The sequence below is a fragment of the Anopheles funestus genome, chromosome 3RL, assembly GCF_943734845.2.
Source record: "Anopheles funestus chromosome 3RL, idAnoFuneDA-416_04, whole genome shotgun sequence".
NCBI lineage: Eukaryota > Metazoa > Arthropoda > Insecta > Diptera > Culicidae > Anopheles > Anopheles funestus.
Window position 1 is genome coordinate 84562418 of NC_064599.1, and position 26464 is coordinate 84588881.

General features: G+C 44.0%; 1 protein-coding gene across 4 annotated transcripts in view; it reads right to left on the reverse strand.

The window, feature by feature from the left end:
* The window catches only part of LOC125768447 (uncharacterized), a 32186-nt gene extending 13942 nt beyond the window's left edge, over positions 1 to 18244 (reverse strand). The window contains exons 1-2 of one of the 4 annotated variants that reach the window (XM_049436087.1): positions 16051 to 18244; positions 2159 to 2459 (exon numbers count right to left, since the gene is read on the reverse strand). In XM_049436087.1, the coding sequence (XP_049292044.1) occupies positions 17006 to 18085 (1080 nt within the window). In that variant the 5' untranslated portion in view covers positions 18086 to 18244 and the 3' untranslated portion in view covers positions 2159 to 2459; positions 16051 to 17005. Of the gene's footprint in view, positions 1 to 2158; positions 2460 to 15685; positions 15987 to 16050 lie in introns of those variants that run through there. The other 3 variants (XM_049436086.1, XM_049436088.1, XM_049436085.1) reach the window with 3 other exon arrangements.
* Between the last annotated feature and the right edge of the window lie 8220 nt (positions 18245 to 26464).

Consider the following 26464-nt stretch of genomic DNA (forward strand, 5'->3'; position numbering starts at 1 on the left):
AAATGGGCGTATTTTATCGTGGTATGCTGGCATAAAACGGAGCAGAAATTTGCTAGCAGTAAGCGACCGATAATGTGTTGTTTTTCCGTAGATGCTTTGGGCATTTGTCTGGCAAATACGCACACGGAAAGCATGAGGAAATTGTTTTAATTTCTCGTGGTATGGTGGCATAAATCGGTGCAGGAATCTGTTAGCAGTAAGCGACCGATAATGTGTTGTTTTTTCGTACATGCGTTAGGGATTGGTCTTGCAAATACGCACACGGAAAGCATTAGGAAATGGGCGTATTTTATCGTGGTATGCTGGCATAAATCGGAGCAGAAATTTGCTAGCAGTAAGCGACCGATAATGTGTTGTTTTTCCGTAGATACGTTGGGCATTTGTCTGGCAAATACGCACACGGAAAGCATGAGGAAATTGTTGTATTTTCTCGTGGTATGGTGGCATAAATCGGTGCAGGAATCTGCTAGCAGTAAGCGACCATAAATGGGTTATTTTTCGGTAGATGCGTTGGGGATCGGTCTGGCAAATACGCACACGGAAAGCATGAGGAAATTGTTGTATTTTCTCGTGGTATGCTGGCATAAATCGGTGCAGGAATCTGCTAGCAGTAAGCGACCATTAATGGGTTATTTTTCGGTAGATGCGTTGGGGATCGGTCTGGCAAATACGCACACGGAAAGCATGAGGAAATTGTTGTATTTTCTCGTGGTATGGTGGCATAAATCGGAGCAGGAATTTGCTAGCAGTAAGCGACCGATAATGTGTTGTTTTTCCGTAGATGCGCTGGGGATTGGTCTGGCAAATACACACACGGAAAGCATTAGGAAATGGGCGTATTTTCTCGTGGTATGCTGGTATGAATCGGTGCAGAAATTTGCTAGCAGTAAGCGACCAATAATGTGTTGTTTTTCCGTAGATGCGTTGGGGATCGGTCTTGCAAATACGCATATGGAAGGCATTAGGAAATGGGCGTATTTTCTCGTGGTATGCTGGGATAAATCGGTGCAGGAATTTGCTAACAGTAAGCGACCGATAATGGGCTGTTTTTCGTACATGCGTTGGGGATCGGTCTTGCAAATACGCACACGGAAAGCATTAGGAAATGGGCGTATTTTCTCGTGGTATGCTGGCATAAATCGGTGCAGGAATTTGCTAGCAGTAAGCGACTGATAACAAGTTCTTGTGCTTCTGTTTTTGTAACTACTTTTTCATGAGTGCCGTGTTAATCCAAAATTATTGGGCGTATCGTATAAAGCTAATTACTTGTTTCTGTTTCGAGCGCTTACGTTTGCGCACTCTTGGTAACGATTGATAACGGTCACCACAATTAAAAGCAAAACTAATAAAATTAAATTAAATGAAAGAACACTGAAATAAAATTTAACGAATATAGTAAAATACAATTATTTTTATTGAGTTTGCTTAAATAAAATGTTCTTAAATCTAATTTCATGTAATATTATTTGCGTTATTTTAATTTGCTTGAAATTAATTGAATTCAATATTGTTTGCTATATTTATTTGACACAAATGTCACTCGACACAGATGCCCTTTGACACAGATGTCATTCGACACTCGGTCATTCGGTCGTTTTAATTGATAAGCTAATAGAATGAAATAAAATTAAATTCAGTTACGTAAAATAAAATTTGCATTTTTAAAGTTTGTTTCAGGTCAACGCTTTAGCAAATATTGATGTTCTATAGAAATGCAAATTGATTCTTATTAAACGCGACCACGAGCCTTCTCGAACTTACAGATCTTCAACTGCACGTAGGCGGGTGTTACTGTGTGGCACACTCGGAATATGCCCGAAGTGCTTTAATACCTCCCGCACGTAACGTTTGTGCTACATCAACACTGTACTTCTTTGAGACGCTGATCCACTGAACAAGAAGTCAAAAAAATGTAGAGAAGCCCTGCTTCCACTTACAAATGAATGTAAATTATCGACATAAAAACTCGACTGAGGTTTAAATTTCTGCTGATTAAAACAACAGATTTTAGCGATTTGCTTAAGGCAAAAACCATGCCCATAACAGAAACAACACCCAGCTCTAGGCGAGGAACTTTTTCATAATGTAAACAAACCCCAAAAGATAAACCATTTAAATAGACCACCATTAAAAAAACACGGAGTTCTGCTTGTCTGAAAGATCAGGGAGAACTAATCAAACGTGTAGGTTTTGCCAACGTTTTTCAGAATGCGCTGTCGAGCCAAATCGATCACACGATGAGCGCACACGGTCAGCTTCGCAATTTACAGCATGTGTACATAGTTGGTAACCAGGCCGATCACAACAGCTATCGATTTTTCATCCCGGACGGGCAGCTTCACCAATAGTCCAACACGTTGATTGAGTAACAACAGCAATGGTTCATTCGGCTTATGAACAGACGACGCATGACGAGCTTGTTGCATTCCTTGTTTAGGATGGTACAGGAAACGGTTCAGCTAAAAATTAAATGAATAACCGATTAATCCCTGAGAGATCAGGGAGAGCTTGTGAGACGTGAACAATTTGCCACCGTTCTTCACAATACGCTGTCGAGCCAAATCGATCACACAATGAGCGCACACGTTCAGCTTCGCAATTTACATCATGCGGCTATCGTTTTCTTATCCTTGACATGCGGTTTCACCTACAAAGCAACAGGATGTTCGAGTGACATCAGTGTCGAATGACATCTGTGTCGAGTGACATCTGTGTCAAATAAATATAGCAAACAATATTGAATTCAATTAATTTCAAGCAAATTAAAATACGCAAATAATATTACATGAAATTAAATTTAAGAACATTATATTTCAGCAAACTCAATAAAATTAATTGTATTTTACTATATTCGCTAAAATTTATTTCAGTGTTCTTTCATTTAATTTAATTTTATTAGCTTTGCTTTTATTTATGGTGACCGTTACCAATCGTTACAAAGAGTGCACAAGCGTATGCGCTCGAAACACAAACAAGTAATTCGCTTTATCCGACACGCCCAATAATTTTGGCTTAACACGGAACTCATGAAAAAGTAGTAACAAAAAGAGAAGCAGAAGAACTCGTTATCAGTCGCTTACTGCTAGCAAATTCCTGCACCGATTTATGCCAGCATACCACGAGAAAATACGACCATTTCCTAATGCTTTCCGTGTGCGTATTTGCCAGACCGATCCCCAACGCATGTATAAAAAAACAACACATTATCGGTCGCTTACTGCTAGCAGATTCATGCACCGAATCATGCCAGCATACCACGATAAAATACGGCCATTTCCTATTGCTTTCCGTGTGCGTATTTGCCAGACCGATCCATAACGCATGTACGAAAAATAACCAATTAATGGTCGCTTACTGCTAGCAAATTCCTGCACCGATCCATACCAGCATACCACGAGAAAATACGCCCATTTCCTCATGCTTTCCGTGTGCGTATCTGCCAGACCGATCCCCAACGCATCTACGGAAAAACAACACATTATCGGTCGCTTACTGCTAGCAGATTCATGCACCGAATCATGCCAGCATACCACGATAAAATACGGCCATTTCCTATTGCTTTCCGTGTGCGTATTTGCCAGACCGATCCATAACGCATGTACGAAAAATAACCAATTAATGGTCGCTTACTGCTAGCAGATTCATGCACCGATCCATACCAGCATACCACGAGAAAATACGGCCATTTCCTGATGCTTTTCGTGCGCGTATTTGCCAGACCGATCCCCAACGCAGCTGCCGAAAAATAACCCATTAATGGTCGCATACTGCTAGCAGATTCATGCACCGATCCACACCAGCATACCACGAGCAAATACGGCCAACGCTGCGTTGGGGATCGGTCTGCAAATACGCACACGGAAAGCATTAGGAAATGGCCGTATTTTCTCGTGGTATGCTGGTATGGATCGGTGCAGGAATCTACTAGCAGTAAGCGACCGATAATGTGTTGTTTTTTCATACATGCGCTGGGGATCGGTCTGGCAAATACGCACACGGAAAGCATTAGGAAATGGGCGTATTTTCTCGTGGTATGCTGGTATGAATCGGTGCAGGAATTTGCTAGCAGTAAGCGACCGATAATGTGTTGTTTTTCCGTAGATGCGTTGGGGATCGGTCTGGCAAATACGCACACGGGAAGCATTAGGAAATGGGCGTATTTTCTCGTGGTATGCTGGCATAAATCGGTGCAGGAATTTGCTAGCAGTAAGCGACCGATAATGGGTTGTTTTTCCGTAGATGCGTTAGGGATCGGTCAGGCAAATGCGCACACGGGAAGCATTATTAAATGGGCGTATTTTCTCGTGGTATGCTGGTATGAATCGGTGCAGAAATTTGCTAGCAGTAAGCGACCGATAATGTGTTGTTTTTCCGTAGATGCTTTGGGGATCGGTCTTGCAAATACGCACACGGAAAGCATTAGGAAATGGGCGTATTTTCTCGTGGTATGCTGGTATGAATCGGTGCAGAAATTTGCTAGCAGTAAGCGACCGATAATGTGTTGTTTTTCCGTAGATGCTTTGGGCATTTGTCTGGCAAATACGTACACGGAAAGCATGAGGAAATTGTTGTATTTTCTCGTGGTATGGTGGCATAAATCGGTGCAGGAATCTGCTAGCAGTAAGCGACCATTAATGGGTTATTTTTCGGCAGCTGCGTTGGTGATCGGTCTGGCAAATACGCACACGGAAAGCATTAGGAAATGGGCGTATTTTCTCGTGGTATGCTGACATAAATCGGTGCAGAAATTTGCTAGCAGTAAGCGACCGATAATGTGTTGTTTTTCCGTAGATGCGTTGGGTATTTGTCTGGCAAATACGCACACGGAAAGCATGAGGAAATTGTTGTATTTTCTCGTGGTATGGTGGCATAAATCGGAGCAGGAATTTGCTTGCAGTAAGCGACCGATAATGTGTTGTTTTTCCGTAGATGCCCTGGGGATTGGTCTGGCAAATACGCACACGGAAAGCATTAGGAAATGGGCGTATTTTCTCGTGGTATGCTGGTATGAATCGGTGCAGAAATTTGCTAGCAGTAAGCGACCGATAATGTGTTGTTTTTCCGTAGATGCGTTGGGGATCGGTCTTGCAAATACGCATATGGAAGGAATTAGGAAATAGGCGTATTTTCTCGTGGTATGCTGGCATAAATCGGTGCAGGAATTTGCTAGCAGTAAGCGGCCGATAATGTGTTGTTTTTTCGTACATGCGTTGGGGATCGGTCTTGCAAATACGCACACGGAAAGCATTAGGAAATGGGCGTATTTTCTCGTGGTATGCTGGCATAAATCGGTGCAGGAATTTGCTAGCAGTAAGCGGCCGATAATGTGTTGTTTTTCCGTAGATGCTTTGGGGATCGGTCTGGCAAATACGCACACGGTAAGCATGAGGAAATGGGCGTATTTTCTCGTGGTATGCTGGTATGAATCGGTGCAGAAATTTGCTAGCAGTAAGCGACCGATAATGTGTTGTTTTTTCGTACATGCGTTGGGGATCGGTCAGGCAAATACGCACACGGAAAGCATTAGGAAATGGGCGTATTTTCTCGTGGTATGCTGGTATGGATCGGTGCAGGAATTTGCTAGCAGTAAGCGACCGATGATGTGTGTTTTTTTCGTAGATGCGTTAGGGATCGGTCTGGCAAATACGCACACGGAAAGCATTAGGAAATGGGCGTATTTTCTCGTGGTATGCTGGTATGAATCGGTGCAGAAATTTGCTAGCAGTAAGCGACCGATAATGTGTTGTTTTTCCGTAGATGCGTTGGGGATCGGTCTGGCAAATACGCATATGGAAGGCATTAGGAAATGGGCGTATTTTCTCGTGGTATGCTGGCATAAATCGGTGCAGGAATTTGCTAGCAGTAAGCGACCGATAATGTGTTGTTTTTCCGTAGATGCGTTGGGGATCGGTCTTGCAAATACGCACATGGAAGGCATTAGGAAATGGGCGTATTTTCTCGTGGTATGCTGGCATAAATCGGTGCAGGAATTTGCTAGTAGTATGCGACCGATAATGTGTTGTTTTTCCGTAGATGCGTTGGGTATTTGTCTGGCAAATACGCACACGCAAAGCATGAGGAAATTATTGTATTTTCTCGTGGTATGGTGGCATAAATCGGTGCAGGAATCTGCTAGCAGTAAGCTACCTATAATGGGTTGATTTTCCGTAGATGCGTTGGGGATCGGTCTGGCAAAAACACACACGGAAAGCAATAGGAAATGGCCGTATTTTCTCGTGGTATGGTGGCATAAATCGGAGCAGGACTTTGCTAGCAGTAAGCGACCGATAATGTGTTGTTTTTCCGTAGATGCGCTGGGGATTGTTCTGGCAAATACGCACACGGAAAGCATTAGGAAATGGTCGTATTTCCTCGTGGTATGCTGGCATAAATCGGTACAGGAATTTGCTAGCAGTAAGCGACTGATAACAAGTTCTTGTGCTTCTGTTTTTCTAACTACTTTTTCATGAGTGCCGTGTTATGCCAAAATTATTGGGCGTGTCGTATAAAACGATTTACTTGTATATGTTTGAAGCTCAAATGCTTGCACACTCTTGGTAACGATTGGTAACGGTCACTACAATTAAAAGCAAAGCTAATAAAATTAAATTAAATGAAAGAACATTGAAATAAATTTTAAGGAATACAATTAAATTTAATTTATTTCACTGAATTTGAAACTGAATTTCACTGAAAATCTAATGGTTTTGAATTGTAGATGCGTTTGGGATCGGTCTGGCAAATACGCACACGGAAAGCATTAGGAAATGTGCGTATTATCTCGTGGTATGCTGACATAAATCGGTGCAGGAATTTGCTAACAGTAAGCGACCGATAATGGGCTGTTTTTCCGTAGATGCTTTGGGGATCGGTCTGGCAAATTCGCACACGGAAAGCATTAGGAAATGGGCGTATTTTCTCGTGGTATGCTGGTATGAATCGGTGCAGGAATTTGCTAGCAGTAAGCGACCGATAATGTGTTGATTTTTCGTACATGCGTTGGGGATCGGTCTTGCAAATATGCACACGGAAAGCATTAGGAAATGGGCGTATTTTCTCGTGGTATGCTGGTATGAATCGGTGCAGAAATTTGCTAGCAGTAAGCGACCGATAATGTGTTGTTTTTCCGTAGATGCGTTAGGGATCGGTCAGGCAAATACGCACACGGAAAGCATTAGGAAATGGGCGTATTTTCTCGTGGTATGCTGGTATGAATCGGTGCAGAAATTTGCTAGCAGTAAGCGACCGATAATGTGTTGTTTTTCCGTAGATGCGTTGGGGATCGGTCTTGCAAATACGCACATGGAAGGCATTAGGAAATGGGCGTATTTTCTCGTGGTATGCTGGTATGGATCGGTGCAGGAATTTGCTAGCAGTAAGCGACCGATAATGTGTTGTTTTTCCGTAGATGCGTTAGGGATCGGTCAGGCAAATACGCACACGGAAAGCATTAGGAAATGGGCGTATTTTCTCGTGGTATGCTGGTATGAATCGGTGCAGAAATTTGCTAGCAGTAAGCGTCCGATAATGTGTGGTTTTTCCGTAGATGCTTTGGGGATCGGTCTGGCAAATACGCACACGGAAAGCATTAGGAAATGGGCGTATTTTCTCGTGGTATGCTGGCATAAATCGGTGCAGGAATTTGCTAGCAGTAAGCGACCGATAATGTGTTGTTTTTTCGTAGATGCGTTGGGGATCGGTCTGGCAAATACGCACATGGAAGGCATTAGGAAATGGGCGTATTTTCTCGTGGTATGCTGGTATGGATCGGTGCAGGAATTTGCTAGCAGTAAGCGACCGATAATGTGTTGTTTTTCCATAGATGCTTTGGGGATCGGTCTGGCAAATACGCACACGGAAAGCATTAGGAAATGGGCGTATTTTCTCGTGGTATGCTGGCATAAATCGGTGCAGGAATTTGCTAGCAGTAAGCGTCCGATAATGTGTTGTTTTTTCGTAGATGCTTTGGGGATCGGTCTTGCAAATACGCACACGGAAAGCATTAAGAAATGGGCGTATTTTCTCGTGGTATGCTGGTATGAATCGGCGAAGAAATTTGCTAGCAGTAAGCGACCGATAATGTGTTGTTTTTCCGTAGATGCGTTGGGGATCGGTCAGGCAAATACGCACACGGAAAGCATTAGGAAATGGGCGTATTTTCTCGTGGTATGCTGGTATGAATCGGTGCAGAAATTTGCTAGCAGTAAGCGACCGATAATGTGTTGTTTTTCCGTAGATGCGTTGGGGATTGGTCTTGCAAATACGCACATGGAAGGCATTAGGAAATGGGCGTATTTTCTCGTGGTATGCTGGTATGGATCGGTGCAGGAATTTGCTAGCAGTAAGCGTCCGATAATGTGTTGTTTTTCCGTAGATGCTTTGGGGATCGGTCAGGCAAATACGCACACGGAAAGCATTAGGAAATGGGCGTATTTTCTCGTGGTATGCTGGTATGAATCGGTGTAGAAATTTGCTAGCAGTAAGCGTCCGATAATGTGTTGTTTTTCCGTAGATGCTTTGGGGATCGGTCTTGCAAATACGCACATGGAAGGCATTAGGAAATGGGCGTATTTTCTCGTGGTATGCTAGTATGAATCGGTGCAGAAATTTGCTAGCAGTAAGCGACCGATAATGTGTTGTTTTTTCGTAGATGCGTTGGGGATCGGTCTTGCAAATACGCACACGGAAAGCATTAGGAAATGGGCGTATTTTCTCGTGGTATGCTGGTATGAATCGGTGCAGGAATTTGCTAGCAGTAAGCGTCCGATAATGTGTTGTTTTTCCGTAGATGCTTTGGGGATCGGTCTGGCAAATACGCACACGGAAAGCATTAGGAAATGGGCGTATTTTCTCGTGGTATGCTGGCATAAATCGGTGCAGGAATTTGCTAGCAGTAAGCGACCGATAATGTGTTGTTTTTTCGTAGATGCGTTGGGGATCGGTCTGGCAAATACGCACATGGAAGGCATTAGGAAATGGGCGTATTTTCTCGTGGTATGCTGGTATGGATCGGTGCAGGAATTTGCTAGCAGTAAGCGTCCGATAATGTGTTGTTTTTCCATAGATGCTTTGGGGATCGGTCTGGCAAATACGCACACGGAAAGCATTAGGAAATGGGCGTATTTTCTCGTGGTATGCTGGCATAAATCGGTGCAGGAATTTGCTAGCAGTAAGCTACCGATAATGTGTTGTTTTTTCGTAGATGCTTTGGGGATCGGTCTTGCAAATACGCACACGGAAAGCATTAAGAAATGGGCGTATTTTCTCGTGGTATGCTGGTATGAATCGGCGAAGAAATTTGCTAGCAGTAAGCGACCGATAATGTGTTGTTTTTCCGTAGATGCGTTGGGGATCGGTCAGGCAAATACGCACACGGAAAGCATTAGGAAATGGGCGTATTTTCTCGTGGTATGCTGGTATGAATCGGTGTAGAAATTTGTTAGCAGTAAGTGTCCGATAATGTGTTGTTTTTCCGTAGATGCTTTGGGGATCGGTCTTGCAAATACGCACATGGAAGGCATTAGGAAATGGGCGTATTTTCTCGTGGTATGCTAGTATGAATCGGTGCAGAAATTTGCTAGCAGTAAGCGACCGATAATGTGTTGTTTTTTCGTAGATGCGTTGGGGATCGGTCTTGCAAATACGCACACGGAAAGCATTAGGAAATGGGCGTATTTTCTCGTGGTATGCTGGTATGAATCGGTGCAGGAATTTGCTAGCAGTAAGCGTCCGATAATGTGTTGTTTTTCCGTAGATGCTTTGGGGATCGGTCTGGCAAATACGCACACGGAAAGCATTAGGAAATGGGCGTATTTTCTCGTGGTATGCTGGCATAAATCGGTGCAGAAATTTGCTAGCAGTAAGCTACCGATAATGTGTTGTTTTTTCGTAGATGCGTTGGGGATCGGTCTTGCAAATACGCACACGGAAAGCATTAAGAAATGGGCGTATTTTCTCGTGGTATGCTGGTATGAATCGGCGAAGAAATTTGCTAGCAGTAAGCGACCGATAATGTGTTGTTTTTCCGTAGATGCGTTGGGGATCGGTCAGGCAAATACGCACACGGAAAGCATTAGGAAATGGGCGTATTTTCTCGTGGTATGCTGGTATGAATCGGTGTAGAAATTTGTTAGCAGTAAGTGTCCGATAATGTGTTGTTTTTCCGTAGATGCTTTGGGGATCGGTCTTGCAAATACGCACATGGAAGGCATTAGGAAATGGGCGTATTTTCTCGTGGTATGCTAGTATGAATCGGTGCAGAAATTTGCTAGCAGTAAGCGACCGATAATGTGTTGTTTTTTCGTAGATGCGTTGGGGATCGGTCTTGCAAATACGCACACGGAAAGCATTAGGAAATGGGCGTATTTTCTCGTGGTATGCTGGTATGAATCGGTGCAGGAATTTGCTAGCAGTAAGCGTCCGATAATGTGTTGTTTTTCCGTAGATGCTTTGGGGATCGGTCTGGCAAATACGCACACGGAAAGCATTAGGAAATGGGCGTATTTTCTCGTGGTATGCTGGCATAAATCGGTGCAGAAATTTGCTAGCAGTAAGCGACCGATAATGTGTTGTTTTTCCGTAGATGCGTTGGGGATCGGTCTTGCAAATACGCACATGGAAGGCATTAGGAAATGGGCGTATTTTCTCGTGGTATGCTGGTATGGATCGGTGCAGGAATTTGCTAGCAGTAAGCGTCCGATAATGTGTTGTTTTTCCGTAGATGCTTTGGGGATCGGTCAGGCAAATACGCACACGGAAAGCATTAGGAAATGGGCGTATTTTCTCGTGGTATGCTGGTATGAATCGGTGCAGAAATTTGCTAGCAGTAAGCGACCGATAATGCGTTGTTTTTCCGTAGATGCGTTGGGGAACGGTCTTGCAAATACGCACACGGAAAGCATTAGGAAATGGGCGTATTTTCTCGTGGTATGCTGGTATGAATCGGTGCAGGAATTTGCTAGCAGTAAGCGTCCGATAATGTGTTGTTTTTCCGTAGATGCTTTGGGGATCGGTCTGGCAAATACGCACACGGAAAGCATTAGGAAATGGGCGTATTTTCTCGTGGTATGCTGGCATGAACCGGTGCAGGAATTTGCTAGCAGTAAGCGTCCGATAATGTGTTGTTTTTCCGTAGATGCTTTGGGGATCGGTCTGGCAAATACGCACACGGAAAGCATTAGGAAATGGGCGTATTTTCTCGTGGTATGCTGGTATGGATCGGTGCAGGAATTTGCTAGCAGTAAGCGTCCGATAATGTGTTGTTTTTCCGTAGATGCTTTGGGGATCGGTCTGGCAAATACGCACACGGAAAGCATTAGGAAATGGGCGTATTTTCTCGTGGTATGCTGGTATGAATCGGTGCAGAAATTTGCTAGCACTAAGCGACCGATAATGTGTTGTTTTTCCGTAGATGCGTTAGGGATCGGTCAGGCAAATACGCACACGGAAAGCATTAGGAAATGGCCGTATTTTCTCGTGGTATGCTGGTATGAATCGGTGCAGAAATTTGCTAGCAGTAAGCGACCGATAATGTGTTGTTTTTTCGTAGATGCGTTGGGGATCGGTCTGGCAAATACGCACACGGAAAGCATTAGGAAATGGGCGTATTTTCTCGTGGTATGCTGGTATGAATCGGTGCAGAAATTTGCTAGCAGTAAGCGACCGATAATGTGTTGTTTTTCCGTAGATGCGTTGGGGATCGGTCTTGCAAATACGCACATGGAAGGCATTAGGAAATGGGCGTATTTTCTCGTGGTATGCTGGTATGGATCGGTGCAGGAATTTGCTAGCAGTAAGCGACCGATAATGTGTGGTTTTTCCGTAGATGCTTTGGGGATCGGTCTGGCAAATACGCACACGGAAAGCATTAGGAAATGGGCGTATTTTCTCGTGGTATGCTGGCATAAATCGGTGCAGGAATTTGCTAGCAGTAAGCGACCGATAATGTGTTGTTTTTTCGTAGATGCGTTGGGGATCGGTCTTGCAAATACGCACATGGAAGGCATTAGGAAATGGGCGTATTTTCTCGTGGTATGCTGGTATGGATCGGTGCAGGAATTTGCTAGCAGTAAGCGTTCGATAATGTGTTGTTTTTCCGTAGATGCTTTGGGGATCGGTCTGGCAAATACGCACACGGAAAGCATTAGGAAATGGGTGTATTTTCTCGTGGTATGCTGGCATAAATCGGTGCAGGAATTTGCTAGCAGTAAGCGACCGATAATGTGTTGTTTTTTCGTAGATGCGTTGGGGATCGGTCTTGCAAATACGCACACGGAAAGCATTAGGAAATGGGCGTATTTTCTCGTGGTATGCTGGTATGAATCGGTGCAGAAATTTGCTAGCAGTAAGCGACCGATAATGTGTTGTTTTTCCGTAGATGCGTTGGGGAACGGTCTTGCAAATACGCACACGGAAAGCATTAGGAAATGGGCGTATTTTCTCGTGGTATGCTGGTATGAATCGGTGCAGGAATTTGCTAGCAGTAAGCGTCCGATAATGTGTTGTTTTTCCGTAGATGCTTTGGGGATCGGTCTGGCAAATACGCACACGGAAAGCATTAGGAAATGGGCGTATTTTCTCGTGGTATGCTGGTATGAATCGGTGCAGAAATTTGCTAGCAGTAAGCGTCCGATAATGTGTTGTTTTTCCGTAGATGCTTTGGGGATCGGTCTGGCAAATACGCACACGGAAAGCATTAGGAAATGGGCGTATTTTCTCGTGGTATGCTGGTATGGATCGGTGCAGGAATTTGCTAGCAGTAAGCGTCCGATAATGTGTTGTTTTTCCGTAGATGCTTTGGGGATCGGTCTGGCAAATACGCACACGGAAAGCATTAAGAAATGGGCGTATTTTCTCGTGGTATGCTGGTATGAATCGGCGCAGAAATTTGCTAGCAGTAAGCGACCGATAATGTGTTGTTTTTCCGTAAATGCGTTAGGGATCGGTCTTGCAAATACGCACACGGAAAGCATTAGGAAATGGGCGTATTTTCTCGTGGTATGCTGGTATGAATCGGTGCAGAAATTTGCTAGCACTAAGCGACCGATAATGTGTTGTTTTTTCGTACATGCGTTGGGGATCGGTCTTGCAAATACGCACACGGAAAGCATTAGGAAATGGGCGTATTTTCTCGTGGTATGCTGGTATGAATCGGTGCAGGAATTTGCTAGCAGTAAGCGTCCGATAATGTGTTGTTTTTCCGTAGATGCTTTGGGGATCGGTCTGGCAAATACGCACACGGAAAGCATTAGGAAATGGGCGTATTTTCTCGTGGTATGCTTGTATGAATCGGTGCAGGAATTTGCTAGCAGTAAGCGGCCGATAATGTGTTGTTTTTCCGTAGATGCTTTGGGGATCGGTCTGGCAAATACGCACACGGTAAGCATTAGGAAATGGGCGTATTTTCTCGTGGTATGCTGGTATGAATCGGTGCAGAAATTTGCTAGCAGTAAGCGACCGATAATGTGTTGTTTTTTCGTACATGCGTTGGGGATCGGTCAGGCAAATACGCTCACGGAAAGCATTAGGAAATGGGCGTATTTTATCGTGGTATGCTGGCATAAAACGGAGCAGAAATTTGCTAGCAGTAAGCGACCGATAATGTGTTGTTTTTCCGTAGATGCTTTGGGCATTTGTCTGGCAAATACGCACACGGAAAGCATGAGGAAATTGTTTTAATTTCTCGTGGTATGGTGGCATAAATCGGTGCAGGAATCTGTTAGCAGTAAGCGACCGATAATGTGTTGTTTTTTCGTACATGCGTTAGGGATTGGTCTTGCAAATACGCACACGGAAAGCATTAGGAAATGGGCGTATTTTATCGTGGTATGCTGGCATAAATCGGAGCAGAAATTTGCTAGCAGTAAGCGACCGATAATGTGTTGTTTTTCCGTAGATACTTTGGGCATTTGTCTGGCAAATACGCACACGGAAAGCATGAGGAAATTGTTGTATTTTCTCGTGGTATGGTGGCATAAATCGGTGCAGGAATCTGCTAGCAGTAAGCGACCATAAATGGGTTATTTTTCGGTAGATGCGTTGGGGATCGGTCTGGCAAATACGCACACGGAAAGCATGAGGAAATTGTTGTATTTTCTCGTGGTATGCTGGCATAAATCGGTGCAGGAATCTGCTAGCAGTAAGCGACCATTAATGGGTTATTTTTCGGTAGATGCGTTGGGGATCGGTCTGGCAAATACGCACACGGAAAGCATGAGGAAATTGTTGTATTTTCTCGTGGTATGGTGGCATAAATCGGAGCAGGAATTTGCTAGCAGTAAGCGACCGATAATGTGTTGTTTTTCCGTAGATGCGCTGGGGATTGGTCTGGCAAATACACACACGGAAAGCATTAGGAAATGGGCGTATTTTCTCGTGGTATGCTGGTATGAATCGGTGCAGAAATTTGCTAGCAGTAAGCGACCAATAATGTGTTGTTTTTCCGTAGATGCGTTGGGGATCGGTCTTGCAAATACGCATATGGAAGGCATTAGGAAATGGGCGTATTTTCTCGTGGTATGCTGGGATAAATCGGTGCAGGAATTTGCTAACAGTAAGCGACCGATAATGGGCTGTTTTTCGTACATGCGTTGGGGATCGGTCTTGCAAATACGCACACGGAAAGCATTAGGAAATGGGCGTATTTTCTCGTGGTATGCTGGCATAAATCGGTGCAGGAATTTGCTAGCAGTAAGCGACTGATAACAAGTTCTTGTGCTTCTGTTTTTGTAACTACTTTTTCATGAGTGCCGTGTTAATCCAAAATTATTGGGCGTATCGTATAAAGCTAATTACTTGTTTCTGTTTCGAGCGCTTACGTTTGCGCACTCTTGGTAACGATTGATAACGGTCACCACAATTAAAAGCAAAACTAATAAAATTAAATTAAATGAAAGAACACTGAAATAAAATTTAACGAATATAGTAAAATACAATTATTTTTATTGTGTTTGCTTAAATAAAATGTTCTTAAATCTAATTTCATGTAATATTATTTGCGTTATTTTAATTTGCTTGAAATTAATTGAATTCAATATTGTTTGCTATATTTATTTGACACAAATGTCACTCGACACAGATGCCCTTTGACACAGATGTCATTCGACACTCGGTCATTCGGTCGTTTTAATTGATAAGCTAATAGAATGAAATAAAATTAAATTCAGTTACGTAAAATAAAATTTGCATTTTTAAAGTTTGTTTCAGGTCAACGCTTTAGCAAATATTGATGTTCTATAGAAATGCAAATTGATTCTTATTAAACGCGACCACGAGCCTTCTCGAACTTACAGATCTTCAACTGCACGTAGGCGGGTGTTACTGTGTGGCACACTCGGAATATGCCCGAAGTGCTTTAATACCTCCCGCACGTAACGTTTGTGCTACATCAACACTGTACTTCTTTGAGACGCTGATCCACTGAACAAGAAGTCAAAAAAATGTAGAGAAGCCCTGCTTCCACTTACAAATGAATGTAAATTATCGACATAAAAACTCGACTGAGGTTTAAATTTCTGCTGATTAAAACAACAGATTTTAGCGATTTGCTTAAGGCAAAAACCATGCCCATAACAGAAACAACACCCAGCTCTAGGCGAGGAACTTTTTCATAATGTAAACAAACCCCAAAAGATAAACCATTTAAATAGACCACCATTAAAAAAACACGGAGTTCTGCTTGTCTGAAAGATCAGGGAGAACTAATCAAACGTGTAGGTTTTGCCAACGTTTTTCAGAATGCGCTGTCGAGCCAAATCGATCACACGATGAGCGCACACGGTCAGCTTCGCAATTTACAGCATGTGTACATAGTTGGTAACCAGGCCGATCACAACAGCTATCGATTTTTCATCCCGGACGGGCAGCTTCACCAATAGTCCAACACGTTGATTGAGTAACAACAGCAATGGTTCATTCGGCTTATGAACAGACGACGCATGACGAGCTTGTTGCATTCCTTGTTTAGGATGGTACAGGAAACGGTTCAGCTAAAAATTAAATGAATAACCGATTAATCCCTGAGAGATCAGGGAGAGCTTGTGAGACGTGAACAATTTGCCACCGTTCTTCACAATGCGCTGTCGAGCCAAATCGATCACACAATGAGCGCACACGTTCAGCTTCGCAATTTACATCATGCGGCTATCGTTTTCTTATCCTTGACATGCGGTTTCACCTACAAAGCAACAGGATGTTCGAGTGACATCAGTGTCGAATGACATCTGTGTCGAGTGACATCTGTGTCAAATAAATATAGCAAACAATATTGAATTCAATTAATTTCAAGCAAATTAAAATACGCAAATAATATTACATGAAATTAAATTTAAGAACATTATATTTCAGCAAACTCAATAAAATTAATTGTATTTTACTATATTCGCTAAAATTTATTTCAGTGTTCTTTCATTTAATTTAATTTTATTAGCTTTGCTTTTATTTATGGTGACCGTTACCAATCGTTACAAAGAGTGCACAAGCGTATGCGCTCGAAACACAAACAAGTAATTCGCTTTATCCGACACGCCCAATAATTTTGGCTTAACACGGCACTCATGAAAAAGTAGTAACAAAAAGAGAAGCAGAAGAACTCGTTATCAGTCGCTTACTGCTAGCAAATTCCTGCACCGATTTATGCCAGCATACCACGAGAAAATACGACCATTTCCTAATGCTTTCCGTGTGCGTATTTGCCAGACCGATCCCCAACGCATGTATAAAAAAACAACACATTATCGGTCGCTTACTGCTAGCAGATTCATGCACCGAATCATGCCAGCATACCACGATAAAATACGGCCATTTCCTATTGCTTTCCGTGTGCGTATTTGCCAGACCGATCCATAACGCATGTACGAAAAATAACCAATTAATGGTCGCTTACTGCTAGCAAATTCCTGCACCGATCCATACCAGCATACCACGAGAAAATACGCCCATTTCCTAATGCTTTCCGTGTGCGTATCTGCCAGACCGATCCCCAACGCATCTACGGAAAAACAACACATTATCGGTCGCTTACTGCTAGCAGATTCATGCACCGAATCATGCCAGCATACCACGATAAAATACGGCCATTTCCTATTGCTTTCCGTGTGCGTATTTGCCAGACCGATCCATAACGCATGTACGAAAAATAACCAATTAATGGTCGCTTACTGCTAGCAGATTCATGCACCGATCCATACCAGCATACCACGAGAAAATACGGCCATTTCCTGATGCTTTTCGTGCGCGTATTTGCCAGACCGATCCCCAACGCAGCTGCCGAAAAATAACCCATTAATGGTCGCATACTGCTAGCAGATTCATGCACCGATCCACACCAGCATACCACGAGCAAATACGGCCAACGCTGCGTTGGGGATCGGTCTGCAAATACGCACACGGAAAGCATTAGGAAATGGCCGTATTTTCTCGTGGTATGCTGGTATGGATCGGTGCAGGAATCTACTAGCAGTAAGCGACCGATAATGTGTTGTTTTTTCATACATGCGCTGGGGATCGGTCTGGCAAATACGCACACGGAAAGCATTAGGAAATGGGCGTATTTTCTCGTGGTATGCTGGTATGAATCGGTGCAGGAATTTGCTAGCAGTAAGCGACCGATAATGTGTTGTTTTTCCGTAGATGCGTTGGGGATCAGTCTGGCAAATACGCACACGGGAAGCATTAGGAAATGGGCGTATTTTCTCGTGGTATGCTGGCATAAATCGGTGCAGGAATTTGCTAGCAGTAAGCGACCGATAATGGGTTGTTTTTCCGTAGATGCGTTAGGGATCGGTCTGGCAAATGCGCACACGGGAAGCATTATTAAATGGGCGTATTTTCTCGTGGTATGCTGGTATGAATCGGTGCAGAAATTTGCTAGCAGTAAGCGACCGATAATGTGTTGTTTTTCCGTAGATGCTTTGGGGATCGGTCTTGCAAATACGCACACGGAAAGCATTAGGAAATGGGCGTATTTTCTCGTGGTATGCTGGTATGAATCGGTGCAGAAATTTGCTAGCAGTAAGCGACCGATAATGTGTTGTTTTTCCGTAGATGCTTTGGGCATTTGTCTGGCAAATACGTACACGGAAAGCATGAGGAAATTGTTGTATTTTCTCGTGGTATGGTGGCATAAATCGGTGCAGGAATCTGCTAGCAGTAAGCGACCATTAATGGGTTATTTTTCGGCAGCTGCGTTGGTGATCGGTCTGGCAAATACGCACACGGAAAGCATTAGGAAATGGGCGTATTTTCTCGTGGTATCCCTGCGGGCAAAATAGCTCAGTTTTAGCATGCTGCCTCTGTTACTCCTACACGAATACAAAATTTTTTCGTGTAGGAGTAACAGAGGCAACATGCTAAAACCGAGCTATTTTGCCCGCAGGGATGCTGGTATGAATCGGTGCAGAAATTTGCTAGCAGTAAGCGACCGATAATGTGTTGTTTTTCCGTAGATGCGTTGGGGATCGGTCTTGCAAATACGCATATGGAAGGAATTAGGAAATAGGCGTATTTTCTCGTGGTATGCTGGCATAAATCGGTGCAGGAATTTGCTAGCAGTAAGCGGCCGATAATGTGTTGTTTTTTAGTACATGCGTTGGGGATCGGTCTTGCAAATACGCACACGGAAAGCATTAGGAAATGGGCGTATTTTCTCGTGGTATGCTGGCATAAATCGGTGCAGGAATTTGCTAGCAGTAAGCGGCCGATAATGTGTTGTTTTTCCGTAGATGCTTTGGGGATCGGTCTGGCAAATACGCACACGGTAAGCATGAGGAAATGGGCGTATTTTCTCGTGGTATGCTGGTATGAATCGGTGCAGAAATTTGCTAGCAGTAAGCGACCGATAATGTGTTGTTTTTTCGTACATGCGTTGGGGATCGGTCAGGCAAATACGCACACGGAAAGCATTAGGAAATGGGCGTATTTTCTCGTGGTATGCTGGTATGGATCGGTGCAGGAATTTGCTAGCAGTAAGCGACCGATGATGTGTGTTTTTTTCGTAGATGCGTTAGGGATCGGTCTGGCAAATACGCACACGGAAAGCATTAGGAAATGGGCGTATTTTCTCGTGGTATGCTGGTATGAATCGGTGCAGAAATTTGCTAGCAGTAAGCGACCGATAATGTGTTGTTTTTCCGTAGATGCGTTGGGGATCGGTCTGGCAAATACGCATATGGAAGGCATTAGGAAATGGGCGTATTTTCTCGTGGTATGCTGGCATAAATCGGTGCAGGAATTTGCTAGCAGTAAGCGACCGATAATGTGTTGTTTTTCCGTAGATGCGTTGGGGATCGGTCTTGCAAATACGCACATGGAAGGCATTAGGAAATGGGCGTATTTTCTCGTGGTATGCTGGCATAAATCGGTGCAGGAATTTGCTAGTAGTATGCGACCGATAATGTGTTGTTTTTCCGTAGATGCGTTGGGTATTTGTCTGGCAAATACGCACACGCAAAGCATGAGGAAATTATTGTATTTTCTCGTGGTATGGTGGCATAAATCGGTGCAGGAATCTGCTAGCAGTAAGCTACCTATAATGGGTTGATTTTCCGTAGATGCGTTGGGGATCGGTCTGGCAAAAACACACACGGAAAGCAATAGGAAATGGCCGTATTTTCTCGTGGTATGGTGGCATAAATCGGAGCAGGACTTTGCTAGCAGTAAGCGACCGATAATGTGTTGTTTTTCCGTAGATGCGCTGGGGATTGTTCTGGCAAATACGCACACGGAAAGCATTAGGAAATGGTCGTATTTCCTCGTGGTATGCTGGCATAAATCGGTACAGGAATTTGCTAGCAGTAAGCGACTGATAACAAGTTCTTGTGCTTCTGTTTTTCTAACTACTTTTTCATGAGTGCCGTGTTATGCCAAAATTATTGGGCGTGTCGTATAAAACGATTTACTTGTATATGTTTGAAGCTCAAATGCTTGCACACTCTTGGTAACGATTGGTAACGGTCACTACAATTAAAAGCAAAGCTAATAAAATTAAATTAAAAGAAAGAACATTGAAATAAATTTTAAGGAATACAATTAAATTTAATTTATTTCACTGAATTTGAAACTGAATTTCACTGAAAATCTAATGGTTTTGAATTGTAGATGCGTTTGGGATCGGTCTGGCAAATACGCACACGGAAAGCATTAGGAAATGGGCGTATTATCTCGTGGTATGCTGACATAAATCGGTGCAGGAATTTGCTAACAGTAAGCGACCGATAATGGGCTGTTTTTCCGTAGATGCTTTGGGGATCGGTCTGGCAAATTCGCACACGGAAAGCATTAGGAAATGGGCGTATTTTCTCGTGGTATGCTGGTATGAATCGGTGCAGGAATTTGCTAGCAGTAAGCGACCGATAATGTGTTGATTTTTCGTACATGCGTTGGGGATCGGTCTTGCAAATATGCACACGGAAAGCATTAGGAAATGGGCGTATTTTCTCGTGGTATGCTGGTATGAATCGGTGCAGAAATTTGCTAGCAGTAAGCGACCGATAATGTGTTGTTTTTCCGTAGATGCGTTAGGGATCGGTCAGGCAAATACGCACACGGAAAGCATTAGGAAATGGGCGTATTTTCTCGTGGTATGCTGGTATGAATCGGTGCAGAAATTTGCTAGCAGTAAGCGACCGATAATGTGTTGTTTTTCCGTAGATGCGTTGGGGATCGGTCTTGCAAATACGCACATGGAAGGCATTAGGAAATGGGCGTATTTTCTCGTGGTATGCTGGTATGGATCGGTGCAGGAATTTGCTAGCAGTAAGCGACCGATAATGTGTTGTTTTTCCGTAGATGCGTTAGGGATCGGTCAGGCAAATACGCACACGGAAAGCATTAGGAAATGGGCGTATTTTCTCGTGGTATGCTGGTATGAATCGGTGCAGAAATTTGCTAGCAGTAAGCGTCCGATAATGTGTGGTTTTTCCGTAGATGCTTTGGGGATCGGTCTGGCAAATACGCACACGGAAAGCATTAGGAAATGGGCGTATTTTCTCGTGGTATGCTGGCATAAATCGGTGCAGGAATTTGCTAGCAGTAAGCGACCGATAATGTGTTGTTTTTTCGTAGATGCGTTGGGGATCGGTCTGGCAAATACGCACATGGAAGGCATTAGGAAATGGGCGTATTTTCTCGTGGTATGCTGGTATGGATCGGTGCAGAAATTTGCTAGCAGTAAGCGTCCGATAATGTGTTGTTTTTCCATAGATGCTTTGGGGATCGGTCTGGCAAATACGCACACGGAAAGCATTAGGAAATGGGCGTATTTTCTCGTGGTATGCTGGCATAAATCGGTGCAGGAATTTGCTAGCAGTAAGCGTCCGATAATGTGTTGTTTTTTCGTAGATGCTTTGGGGATCGGTCTTGCAAATACGCACACGGAAAGCATTAAGAAATGGGCGTATTTTCTCGTGGTATGCTGGTATGAATCGGCGAAGAAATTTGCTAGCAGTAAGCGACCGATAATGTGTTGTTTTTCCGTAGATGCGTTGGGGATCGGTCAGGCAAATACGCCTACGGAAAGCATTAGGAAATGGGCGTATTTTCTCGTGGTATGCTGGTATGAATCGGTGCAGAAATTTGCTAGCAGTAAGCGACCGATAATGTGTTGTTTTTCCGTAGATGCGTTGGGGATTGGTCTTGCAAATACGCACATGGAAGGCATTAGGAAATGGGCGTATTTTCTCGTGGTATGCTGGTATGGATCGGTGCAGGAATTTGCTAGCAGTAAGCGTCCGATAATGTGTTGTTTTTCCGTAGATGCTTTGGGGATCGGTCAGGCAAATACGCACACGGAAAGCATTAGGAAATGGGCGTATTTTCTCGTGGTATGCTGGTATGAATCGGTGTAGAAATTTGCTAGCAGTAAGCGTCCGATAATGTGTTGTTTTTCCGTAGATGCTTTGGGGATCGGTCTTGCAAATACGCACATGGAAGGCATTAGGAAATGGGCGTATTTTCTCGTGGTATGCTAGTATGAATCGGTGCAGAAATTTGCTAGCAGTAAGCGACCGATAATGTGTTGTTTTTTCGTAGATGCGTTGGGGATCGGTCTTGCAAATACGCACACGGAAAGCATTAGGAAATGGGCGTATTTTCTCGTGGTATGCTGGTATGAATCGGTGCAGGAATTTGCTAGCAGTAAGCGTCCGATAATGTGTTGTTTTTCCGTAGATGCTTTGGGGATCGGTCTGGCAAATACGCACACGGAAAGCATTAGGAAATGGGCGTATTTTCTCGTGGTATGCTGGCATAAATCGGTGCAGGAATTTGCTAGCAGTAAGCGACCGATAATGTGTTGTTTTTTCGTAGATGCGTTGGGGATCGGTCTGGCAAATACGCACATGGAAGGCATTAGGAAATGGGCGTATTTTCTCGTGGTATGCTGGTATGGATCGGTGCAGGAATTTGCTAGCAGTAAGCGTCCGATAATGTGTTGTTTTTCCATAGATGCTTTGGGGATCGGTCTGGCAAATACGCACACGGAAAGCATTAGGAAATGGGCGTATTTTCTCGTGGTATGCTGGCATAAATCGGTGCAGGAATTTGCTAGCAGTAAGCTACCGATAATGTGTTGTTTTTTCGTAGATGCTTTGGGGATCGGTCTTGCAAATACGCACACGGAAAGCATTAAGAAATGGGCGTATTTTCTCGTGGTATGCTGGTATGAATCGGCGAAGAAATTTGCTAGCAGTAAGCGACCGATAATGTGTTGTTTTTCCGTAGATGCGTTGGGGATCGGTCAGGCAAATACGCACACGGAAAGCATTAGGAAATGGGCGTATTTTCTCGTGGTATGCTGGTATGAATCGGTGTAGAAATTTGTTAGCAGTAAGTGTCCGATAATGTGTTGTTTTTCCGTAGATGCTTTGGGGATCGGTCTTGCAAATACGCACATGGAAGGCATTAGGAAATGGGCGTATTTTCTCGTGGTATGCTAGTATGAATCGGTGCAGAAATTTGCTAGCAGTAAGCGACCGATAATGTGTTGTTTTTTCGTAGATGCGTTGGGGATCGGTCTTGCAAATACGCACACGGAAAGCATTAGGAAATGGGCGTATTTTCTCGTGGTATGCTGGTATGAATCGGTGCAGGAATTTGCTAGCAGTAAGCGTCCGATAATGTGTTGTTTTTCCGTAGATGCTTTGGGGATCGGTCTGGCAAATACGCACACGGAAAGCATTAGGAAATGGGCGTATTTTCTCGTGGTATGCTGGCATAAATCGGTGCAGAAATTTGCTAGCAGTAAGCGACCGATAATGTGTTGTTTTTCCGTAGATGCGTTGGGGATCGGTCTTGCAAATACGCACATGGAAGGCATTAGGAAATGGGCGTATTTTCTCGTGGTATGCTGGTATGGATCGGTGCAGGAATTTGCTAGCAGTAAGCGTCCGATAATGTGTTGTTTTTCCGTAGATGCTTTGGGGATCGGTCAGGCAAATACGCACACGGAAAGCATTAGGAAATGGGCGTATTTTCTCGTGGTATGCTGGTATGAATCGGTGCAGAAATTTGCTAGCAGTAAGCGACCGATAATGCGTTGTTTTTCCGTAGATGCGTTGGGGAACGGTCTTGCAAATACGCACACGGAAAGCATTAGGAAATGGGCGTATTTTCTCGTGGTATGCTGGTATGAATCGGTGCAGGAATTTGCTAGCAGTAAGCGTCCGATAATGTGTTGTTTTTCCGTAGATGCTTTGGGGATCGGTCTGGCAAATACGCACACGGAAAGCATTAGGAAATGGGCGTATTTTCTCGTGGTATGCTGGCATGAACCGGTGCAGGAATTTGCTAGCAGTAAGCGTCCGATAATGTGTTGTTTTTCCGTAGATGCTTTGGGGATCGGTCTGGCAAATACGCACACGGAAAGCATTAGGAAATGGGCGTATTTTCTCGTGGTATGCTGGTATGGATCGGTGCAGGAATTTGCTAGCAGTAAGCGTCCGATAATGTGTTGTTTTTCCGTAGATGCTTTGGGGATCGGTCTGGCAAATACGCACACGGAAAGCATTAGGAAATGGGCGTATTTTCTCGTGGTATGCTGGTATGAATCGGTGCAGAAATTTGCTAGCACTAAGCGACCGATAATGTGTTGTTTTTCCGTAGATGCGTTAGGGATCGGTCAGGCAAATACGCACACGGAAAGCATTAGGAAATGGCCGTATTTTCTCGTGGTATGCTGGTATGAATCGGTGCAGAAATTTGCTAGCAGTAAGCGACCGATAATGTGTTGTTTTTTCGTAGATGCGTTGGGGATCGGTCTGGCAAATACGCACACGGAAAGCATTAGGAAATGGGCGTATTTTCTCGTGGTATGCTGGTATGAATCGGTGCAGAAATTTGCTAGCAGTAAGCGACCGATAATGTGTTGTTTTTCCGTAGATGCGTTGGGGATCGGTCTTGCAAATACGCACATGGAAGGCATTAGGAAATGGGCGTATTTTCTCGTGGTATGCTGGTATGGATCGGTGCAGGAATTTGCTAGCAGTAAGCGACCGATAATGTGTGGTTTTTCCGTAGATGCTTTGGGGATCGGTCTGGCAAATACGCACACGGAAAGCATTAGGAAATGGGCGTATTTTCTCGTGGTATGCTGGCATAAATCGGTGCAGGAATTTGCTAGCAGTAAGCGACCGATAATGTGTTGTTTTTTCGTAGATGCGTTGGGGATCGGTCTTGCAAATACGCACATGGAAGGCATTAGGAAATGGGCGTATTTTCTCGTGGTATGCTGGTATGGATCGGTGCAGGAATTTGCTAGCAGTAAGCGTTCGATAATGTGTTGTTTTTCCGTAGATGCTTTGGGGATCGGTCTGGCAAATACGCACACGGAAAGCATTAGGAAATGGGTGTATTTTCTCGTGGTATGCTGGCATAAATCGGTGCAGGAATTTGCTAGCAGTAAGCGACCGATAATGTGTTGTTTTTTCGTAGATGCGTTGGGGATCGGTCTTGCAAATACGCACACGGAAAGCATTAGGAAATGGGCGTATTTTCTCGTGGTATGCTGGTATGAATCGGTGCAGAAATTTGCTAGCAGTAAGCGACCGATAATGTGTTGTTTTTCCGTAGATGCGTTGGGGAACGGTCTTGCAAATACGCACACGGAAAGCATTAGGAAATGGGCGTATTTTCTCGTGGTATGCTGGTATGAATCGGTGCAGGAATTTGCTAGCAGTAAGCGTCCGATAATGTGTTGTTTTTCCGTAGATGCTTTGGGGATCGGTCTGGCAAATACGCACACGGAAAGCATTAGGAAATGGGCGTATTTTCTCGTGGTATGCTGGTATGAATCGGTGCAGAAATTTGCTAGCAGTAAGCGTCCGATAATGTGTTGTTTTTCCGTAGATGCTTTGGGGATCGGTCTGGCAAATACGCACACGGAAAGCATTAGGAAATGGGCGTATTTTCTCGTGGTATGCTGGTATGGATCGGTGCAGGAATTTGCTAGCAGTAAGCGTCCGATAATGTGTTGTTTTTCCGTAGATGCTTTGGGGATCGGTCTGGCAAATACGCACACGGAAAGCATTAAGAAATGGGCGTATTTTCTCGTGGTATGCTGGTATGAATCGGCGCAGAAATTTGCTAGCAGTAAGCGACCGATAATGTGTTGTTTTTCCGTAAATGCGTTAGGGATCGGTCTTGCAAATACGCACACGGAAAGCATTAGGAAATGGGCGTATTTTCTCGTGGTATGCTGGTATGAATCGGTGCAGAAATTTGCTAGCACTAAGCGACCGATAATGTGTTGTTTTTTCGTACATGCGTTGGGGATCGGTCTTGCAAATACGCACACGGAAAGCATTAGGAAATGGGCGTATTTTCTCGTGGTATGCTGGTATGAATCGGTGCAGGAATTTGCTAGCAGTAAGCGTCCGATAATGTGTTGTTTTTCCGTAGATGCTTTGGGGATCGGTCTTGCAAATACGCACACGGAAAGCATTAGGAAATGGGCGTATTTTCTCGTGGTATGCTTGTATGAATCGGTGCAGGAATTTGCTAGCAGTAAGCGTCCGATAATGTGTTGTTTTTCCGTAGATGCTTTGGGGATCGGTCTGGCAAATACGCACACGGAAAGCATTAGGAAATGGGCGTATTTTCTCGTGGTATGCTGGTATGGATCGGTGCAGGAATTTGCTAGCAGTAAGCGTCCGATAATGTGTTGTTTTTCCGTAGATGCTTTGGGGATCGGTCTGGCAAATACGCACACGGAAAGCATTAAGAAATGGGCGTATTTTCTCGTGGTATGCTGGTATGAATCGGCGCATAAATTTGCTAGCAGTAAGCGACCGATAATGTGTTGTTTTTTCGTAGATGCGTTGGGGATCGGTCTTGCAAATACGCACACGGAAAGCATTAGAAAATGGACGTATTTTCTCGTGGTATGCTGGTATGAATCGGTGCAGAAATTTGCTAGCAGTAAGCGACCGATAATGTGTTGTTTTTCCGTAGATGCGTTGGGGATCGGTCTTGC